This window comes from Vicia villosa, linkage group LG1 (assembly GCF_029867415.1).
Source record: "Vicia villosa cultivar HV-30 ecotype Madison, WI linkage group LG1, Vvil1.0, whole genome shotgun sequence".
Classification (NCBI taxonomy): domain Eukaryota; kingdom Viridiplantae; phylum Streptophyta; class Magnoliopsida; order Fabales; family Fabaceae; genus Vicia; species Vicia villosa.
The window spans coordinates 65,452,081-65,460,832 of record NC_081180.1 but is presented as its reverse complement, the minus strand read 5'-3'; the positions used below and the strand labels follow the sequence as shown (position 1 = coordinate 65,460,832).

The 8,752-nt window shown below is 40.8% G+C and overlaps 1 protein-coding gene across 1 annotated transcript; it reads right to left on the bottom strand.

Annotated features, from left to right (window-relative positions):
• Nucleotides 1-2,519: 2,519 nt before the first annotated feature.
• On the bottom strand, nt 2,520-6,072 carry LOC131608112 (uncharacterized). Its single transcript, XM_058880045.1, has one exon. It carries the CDS (start codon nt 6,042-6,044, stop codon nt 2,616-2,618), a length of 3,429 nt encoding a protein of 1,142 aa, XP_058736028.1. The 5' UTR covers nt 6,045-6,072; the 3' UTR covers nt 2,520-2,615.
• Between the last annotated feature and the right edge of the window lie 2,680 nt (nt 6,073-8,752).

Below are 8,752 nucleotides of genomic sequence, written 5' to 3'. Positions count from 1 at the left end.
CAAAAAACCCTAATTGTCGACCTGATGAAATTGATGACTGTGGATCTTGAATTGAGATGTAATTTCCATTGCATGTTGTCATAGGGATTATTTGAAGATTATTGAGGTCTTTGATTGACTCCCTGGGGATTTTTAGGGTTTCCCAAATGTGATCCCTGATTTCAGTCCCTGATAGTTCAAAACCCTGATCTGAGGATTTGTCTGATCAATCTTTGTGTAGGAGATGTTATGAGCCAATGGATTAGGTCAAAATGATGCACTTGGGGTCTTGAGGTCATGTCCCAAGTCATTAGGTCAATCTCTGAGCAAAAGTCAGGAGTGTGCTGTCTTCAGTCAAAACCCTAATTGATTGTTACTTGTGCTGATGAGTGATTTCCTGATTAAATCCTGCTGAGTCACCAGTAGCAAACACAAGCTATGCAATTGGTTAGAAATGCAAATGATGCATATGCTATGATATGAGGTGGTATCTTAGGTCAAAAATTGGGGTATGACAGATGCCCCTATTTAAGTTTCTTCAACCTGAGACATGAAGATTGAAAATCTTCGTTTTGATAGGGTGGAAGAGACTTAAATATCAGAAGACGCAAATTTTGGACCTAAGATACCAAAATTGCGAATGATACGAGGATATCTTTACCGAGGGAATATCAAAACTGACTCCGCTGGGGACAAGAGATCGGGAAGGACGTCTCAATCCGCTTTAGGAAGAGAATCCGTTTTTTCTTTTCGGGAAAGCAAGTGTATGCTTCACCGGGGAATGATAGCTTTGTAAGAAAAGCTTACCTATCGACATTATCGACTATCAGCTTGGGGATAGACTTGTTTAATAACGCGAAGGTGAAAGGTATGAAACTATATTACCGACTATCAGCATGGTGATAGACTTGACAAGGTAAAAAGAGTTTCAAAGGTTTGGTTAATATTACCGACTATCAGCCTTGTGATAGACATGTTTAATAATGTAACCAGAACAAAAGGTTACCGACTACCAGCCTCGTGATAGCGGTTCTGAAGACATGATCAATTATCAGCCGAGTGATAAAATGATCCTGGAGACTTTGCTAGGGAAATTACTGGTTATTCAGCCTTGTGAACAGTAATAAGGCCCTGATTTGTCAAATGGTCTTCATGATTGATTTCCTAGAGAGAAAAAACTTTTGAAAGAAACATAAACTGCTCAGATGATGAGGCTATCGTTTATGGTCTATTTTTTCACGACTCTGTTTGAGAACCGGAATTTGAATTTTTGGTAAAGACAAGGTTCTAACCAAGAATGAATTGGAAAGAGACAGTCAAACAAGACTTTGTACCCAATGAGGAATGAACTCAACTGGGGATTTTCTCCTTTGTTTTGGAGAGGAAAAACTAAAGCAACCTTCTTCCACGAGGAATGATCTCAGTGGGGAACTGGAGAAAGAATATGTTCTTTTTGCTTATGGGTGACAACCTACTGGAGAGATGACACGCCCATATTTTTTCTTTTTTCTTTTTCTTTTTTTTTCTTTTTTTTCTTTCTCTTCATTTTTCTTTTTTTTTTTTGGGATAGATATATCCTAAACAGGTGATTTTGAAGCAAACATTGAAAATGCGAGAATGCATAAATGATGCAAATATGTATGAATGATGAATGTCATGAATGTAGCATGCATACTGACAATACTGACAGACAAAGAAGTGTATACTGGAGAGGGACCGACGTCGCAATACAACCAGATACTTGGCAAATGTTCTTCAACACGGTGTAGATAACACAGGTGATGAATGGTGTTGCGTGCTTTCAACTTCTCTGGGGAAGACAAGCATCTTTTCTTCTTCACTGGAGATGAAAGAACTTCTCCACTGGAGATAAAAGAGCTTCTTCGCTGGGGATAAAAGAGCTTCTTTACTTCGAGGGGTAATTGCTTCAGGAATTCTTTTCTGGGACAAGAATACCGTTGTCTCAACAATTTTTCAGGGAGAATCCTTTTGTTCATCCTATGGAGACGACTGCTGATGTTCCTTCCGTTGTTCACAACTCAAAGGAAAGTTTCGCTTTTATTTTGAAAAAGTGAAGTAAATTCATTTAAAACTTTTTTCTTTTTTTCAAAAAATGAATAACACAATTAAAGCGTCATTTTGAAAGCTGAAAGAAATTAAAGATTGCAAACAAATGGGCACAAGGCTCAAATTTATTTAATAGGATGGTAATCAGCTAAAGGCGTGATTCCATAGAGTATTTACAAAAGTTGGAAATGGTAATTATGCGGAAAAGGCTACATTGAAAGCAATAACCACTATTCCCTTACAACTTTGAGTTCCAACTGTGCTTGTCGCTTCAGATTGGTGATGATTTGTTTGAAGATCCTTTGATGAGAAAGACTCCTTAGGTGACGAAGTACGGACTTTTCAGGTGACGAAGTATGGACTGATGCAGTTACTTTGTCATAAATCCCTAATTTTTGCCTAGATTGCCCTTTCAGGTTTTCAATCTATCAGGATGAATTTTTTTCTGTTTATTGTCTCTAATTTTTGCCTGGACCGCCCTTTCAGGTTTTCAGTCCACCGAGACGCTCATTTTTGCCTAAGTCGCCCTTTGCGGGTTTTCGACTTACCGAGCTGTTCTTTTGTATTTTTTAGACAAAGTATTTCTTGACTGCATCAGCATTCACAGGATGTGGGAGTTCATCACCATCCATGGTTGTAAGAATCATGGCGCCGCCAGAAAATGTTCTTTTGACAACATACGGGCCTTCGTAATTAGGAGACCATTTGCCTCTAGAATCTGGTTGAAAAGACAAGATCTTTTTAAGCACGAGGTCGCCTTCTTGAAATTCACGAGGTCGAACCTTTTTGTTGAAGGCCTGTTTCATCCTTGCTTGGTATAACTGTCCATGGCATAGAGCAGTCATACGTTTTTCTTCGATTAAGTTCAACTGATCATATCTGCTTTGACACCATTCAGCCTCCGATAACTTAGTCTCCATGAGGACTCTCATTGATGGGATTTCAACTTCTACGGGGAGCACAGCTTCCATGCCGTATACTAGAGAAAAGGGAGTTGCCCCTGTTGAAGTACGCACTGAAGTACGGTACCCATGTAAAGCAAATGGCAGCATTTCATGCCAGTCTTTGTATGTGACGACCATTTTCTGGACGATCTTCTTAATGTTCTTGTTGGCAGCTTCGACGGCGCCGTTCATTTTTGGTCTGTAAGGAGAAGAGTTATGATGCTCAATCTTGAATTCCTCACACAATTCTTTCATCATTTTGTTATTCAAATTTGAACCATTATCAGTAATGATCTTGCTGGGAATACCATATCGGCAAATGATGTTATTCTTGATAAACCTCACGACCACTTGTCTTGTAACATTGGCGTAAGATGCTGCTTCGACCCATTTGGTGAAGTAATCTATGGCTACCAAGATGAAACGATGACCGTTTGAAGCTTTCGGTTCGATCATTCCAATCATGTCGATACCCCACATGGAGAAAGGCCATGGAGATGAGAGAATGTTGAGTAGAGTCGGTGGCACATGGATCTTATCTGCGTAGATCTGGCACTTGTGACATCTCTTCACGTGTTTGTAACAATCAGATTCCATTGTCAACCAATAGTATCCTGCTCTTAAGATCTTTTTGGACATTGCATGCCCATTTGAATGAGTTCCAAAGGACCCTTCATGCACTTCATGCATTAACATGTCTGCTTCGTGTCTGTCCACGCATCTGAGCAAAACCATGTCGAAGTTTCTTTTGTATAGCACATCTCCATTCAGGAAGAAACTGCCAGAAAGTCTCCTTAGAGTTTTCTTATCTTTGTTTGATGCCCCAAGCGGGTACTCTTGAGTTTGAAGGAAGCGTTTGATGTCGTGGAACCACGGTTTATCATCGATGACTGCTTCGGTTGCAAACACATAGGCGGGCCTTTCAAGGCGCGTGATTCTGACTATAGGCATATCATTCCAGTGACTGACTTTGAACATGGAAGATAGAGTAGCCAAGGCGTCTGCCATTCGATTCTGATCTCGAGGTATATGATGCAATTCAACCTTGTTGAAGAAAGTCAACAGACGTCTTGCATAATCTCTGTAAGGAATCAAGCCAGGGTGGTAAGTTTCCCACTTGTCTTTGATTTGGTTGATCACAAGGGCTGAATCTCCATATATGTCGAGGATCTTGATCCTTAAGTCAATGGCTTCTTCGAGACCCATGATACAAGCTTCATATTCTGCGATGTTGTTGGTACAATCAAATAGCAGTCTGGCGGAGAACGGGATATGAGTACCCTTGGGAGTGATGATGATTGCCCCAATTCCATTGCCAAAAGCGTTTACTGCTCCATCAAAAATTAGGCCCCATCTTGATCCAGGCTCAGGACCTTCTTCAGGTAACGGTTCGTCACAATCTTTCATCTTTAAGTACATGACATCTTCATCAGGAAAGTCAAACTTGAGAGATTGATATTCATTAATTGGTTGATGCGCCAAATGATCGGCGAGAATGCTTCCTTTGACCGCTTTTTGAGCACGGTACTCGATGTCATACTCGGATAATAGCATTTGCCATCGGGCAATCCTTCCTGTTAAGGCAGGCTTTTCAAAGACATACTTGATCGGATCCATTTTGGAGATTAACCAAGTAGTATTGTTGATCATGTACTGGCGGAGACGTTTTGAAGCCCAAGCCAAAGCACAACATGTTTTTTCGAGCATGGAGTAACGAGACTCACAGTCTGTGAATTTCTTACTCAAGTAATAGATGGCATGCTCCTTCTTACCGGTTTCATCTTGTTGTCCAAGCATACAACCCATGGATTCTTCTAACACAGTAAGGTACATGATTAGTGGTCTTCCTTCAACCGGAGGAATCAATATTGGTGGTTCTAACAGGTATTCTTTGATACTGTCGAACGCTTTCTGGCAATCTTCAGTCCATACAACCCCTTGATCTTTGCGGAGAAGCTTGAAAATTGGCCCACAAGTAGCAGTCATTTGAGAGATAAATCTGGAGATGTAGTTCAATCGTCCAAGAAATCCTCTTACTTGCTTTTCAGTCTTTGGTGCAGGCATCTCTTGAATAGCTTTGACTTTGTCGGGATCTACTTCAATACCTCTTTGGCTGACAATGAAACCCAAGAGTTTTCCAGATCTAACCCCAAAAGTACATTTGTTAGGATTCAAGCGGAGCTGATATTTCCTTAGTCGTTGAAACAACTTCAAAAGGTATTCAATATGTTCTTCTTCTGTGCTGGACTTGGCTATCATGTCGTCCACATAAACTTCAATTTCTTTATGCATCATGTCATGAAAGAGAGTAGTCATTGCCCTTTGGTAAGTTGCGCCTGCATTCTTCAATCCAAACGGCATCACTTTGTAGCAAAAGGTACCCCATGGGGTGATGAAAGATGTCTTCTCCATGTCTTCAGGAGCCATCTTGATCTGATTATAACCGGAGAACCCGTCCATGAAAGAAAAGACGTTGAACTTAGCGGTGTTATCAACCAGCATGTCAATATGTGGTAATGGAAAGTCATCTTTTGGACTGGCCTTGTTCAAGTCACGGTAGTCAACACACATTCTGACTTTGCCATCTTTCTTCGGAACTGGCACTATGTTGGCCAACCATTGAGGATACTCTGAGGTGACAAGAAAACCTGCGTCGAGCTGTTTTTGAACTTCCACTTTGATCTTGTTAGCCATATCAGGGTGAGTCCTTCGCAACTTCTGCTTGACTGGCGGACATTCTGGCTTCAATGGTAAGTAATGCTGAACAATATTGGTATCCAACCCAGGCATGTCTTGGTAGGACCAGGCAAACACGTCAACATATTCTTTGAGAAGTTCTGTCAACTTACTCTTGATATCAGTATCAAGCAGCGATCCAATGGTCACTTCTTTTTTGTCTTCTTCAGAACCCAAGTTGATCTTTTCTAAAGGCTCTTTGTGAGGCAGAATGGCTCTTTCCTCGTGCTTAAGTAATCGAGAGATCTCGTCTGGGATCTCCTCTTCTTCCTCTTCTTCGGCTTCGAACACAGGAAACTCAAAGTTGGGAGAGGGCATAGGGTTATTGCATTCAATGGGTTTATCAATAGTAAATCTGCACATGTGATTTATATTTATTTCAGAAAATTTATGAATGCAGGAGTGTATGCAGATTTTTTTGAAAAAGTTTTTTTTTTTTATATTTTATTTTGGTTTTTTAGGATTACCATTTCCAGAAAAAGCAAAAATAAAGCATATACTGTAGGGAATTCAAAATGACACTTTTATTTATGATTCATTTTTGAAACAAAGCCCTAAACACAAACTCATTTGCCTTGGGCAGGACAAAGAGAGAAACTTTTAAAACAAAGCCCTATACACAAAGTTATTTGGGCGGAACATTTAAAAGCAAAGCCCTATAAAACATCTCTCTGCTTTGGGCAAGGCAGGAGGTCAAAATAACAGCGAGGTGATTACTTTGAGCGGCGAACAACATTCGGAACGTCGACAGCTTTCCAGTAGCAACGAACTCCTCTGTGTATTATGTATTCAGGAAAGTTCTCCTCAGAATTGTCTTCAGTATTGACATTGACCGCTGGTCGAGCAGGATTTGAAGGTCCTGGTTTATCACTCTTGTTCTTTGTAGAGTTGAAACGGTCTTCTTCTACTTCTTGAAGAGCATAAGACGAGTCACAATCTTCAGAATTTTCAGGATGTATTTCCCAGTCTTCAGGATGAAGAGACTCATTGTCAGCGACACTTTCCGAGTCAGTTGCGGGACCATCTTCCCCTTCATCTTCAAAAATGGCATTTATGTGATAATAACCATCTTCAGGATTGTTAATCTTGGCAGATGCATTAAATCCGAAATCTTCAGTAATTTCAGGCTGCTGAGAAAATTGACAAGGCTGATAAGCCTCTTCTGGTTGACTATTATATTCAAAGGAATCTCCCCATCCAGTTGGTTGGATATCCTCAATCGCAATCTTGTAACTTTCAGGTGCAGTATACTTCACCATGTAATCAAATTTTCCACTTGGTTGTCCCAATGTGTCCCATATTTCTGCAGGAACAGGCTCAGTTTCTTTGCCTTTGGGTTTCTCTGACGGAGGATATGGTTCTTCCTGAGATATGTATCCCGAGTCATTGAGATAACATTTCCATTCTTCTTCGGTATCGGGTAGACCTTCTTCGGTGCATTCTTCGATAAGGACATTAACCTCTTGAGGAATCGGGTTAAGGAATCCTCCACTAATGAATGTTTCTTTGATCGGACGAAGGGTTTCATCCTTCTTGGTGCAGTTTGAGAATGTTGGGGAACATCCGAGTCCTGCTCTGGTTTCATTCTTGGTAGGGATCACAACTTGCCCCCAGCCAGTGGTAGTTCCATCTTTCACTACTTTTACCGCCTCTTTGTAAGAAGAGATCGATGCTTTCTTCTTGGAAGATTCGTCTTCTAAAGAGAGACCTTGGAACTGAGTTCCTTCCACATCATCGGCACTTATGCAAGAGAAATTGGACAAATGGCTCACCATCAAGGCTTGTTCTCCACTTATTGTTACCAATTTTCCATTTGTTACAAATTTTAACTTCTGATGGAGTGTAGAAGTTACTGCCCCTGCTTCATGGATCCATGGTCGTCCTAACAGACAGCTATAAGCAGCTTGAATGTCCATGACCTGGAAGATGATTTGAAATGTATGTGGACCAATTGTCATGGGAAGGTTGACTTCTCCGATAACAGATTTTCGCGATCCATCAAATGCTTTGACAACTACACCACTGAATTTCATAGGCATTCCTTGGTAAGACAAGCGAGCAAGAGTCGTCTTTGGCATAACATTCAAGGAAGATCCGGTGTCTACCAACACATTAGACAAAGAGTCTGACTGACAGTTCATAGAAATGTGCAAAGCAAGATTGTGATTTCTACCCTCCTCGGGGAGTTCTTCATCACAGAAGCTTAAATTGTTGCAAGCTGTTATGTTGGCTATTATCCCATCAAAGTGGTCAACAGTCACATCATGATCTACAAAAGCTTGATCCAAGACCTTCATCAGGGCTTCTCTGTGGGCTTCTGAATTCAACAGCAATGAAAGTATTGAGATTTTTGAAGGAGTCTGCATAAGCTGATCCACAATCTTATATTCACTTCTTTTGATAAGTTTCAAAATTTCATCAAAGTCAGGATTGACATTGGTTCCACTGGACTGACCAACATCAATGTTTGTAATACTGACAGGAGTTTCCACAGGATTTCCTACTGGAATATTAACAGGATTTTGTTCGGTTGCAGGGGCAACAGGCTGCTTTGGGGGTAGTGGAGTATACACACGTCCACTTCTTGTTACACGACTCACATCAGCGATGTTTTCGACAGATGAAAGAGTAGGTAAAGGAACTTCTTGTCCGTCCTTTATCATTGTGGCATTGTAATTGTATGGAACTGCCTTGTCAGAGTCATAAGGAACAGGTCCAGGTAGACAAATGATCAAAGGAGCAACAGGAACCTTCGGCTTGTTGTAAGTAACTTCCATGCGCTCAGGCATGTTGAAATGAGGAACTATGACGTTAACTGTAGGCATTTCCGAGTTGATATCTGAGACTAAAAGCTCATGCGGATAACATCCTATCATGTTAACTTCATTTTCATCCCTATTTCTGTAGATCTCAATAGTACCATTATCTAGCAAAACTTGGAGATCTCTTCTCACAATCGAACACCCGTGAGGATCCACACAACATATTCTACAGGAACCGTATTGATGTTGGCGAAAATTCTGCCC

What these genes read in the sequence shown, in the direction of transcription:
- LOC131608112 (XM_058880045.1), bottom strand. Translation starts at nt 6,044, where the DNA reads ATGCCCTCTCCCAACTTTGAGTTTCCTGTGTTCGAAGCCGAAGAAGAG.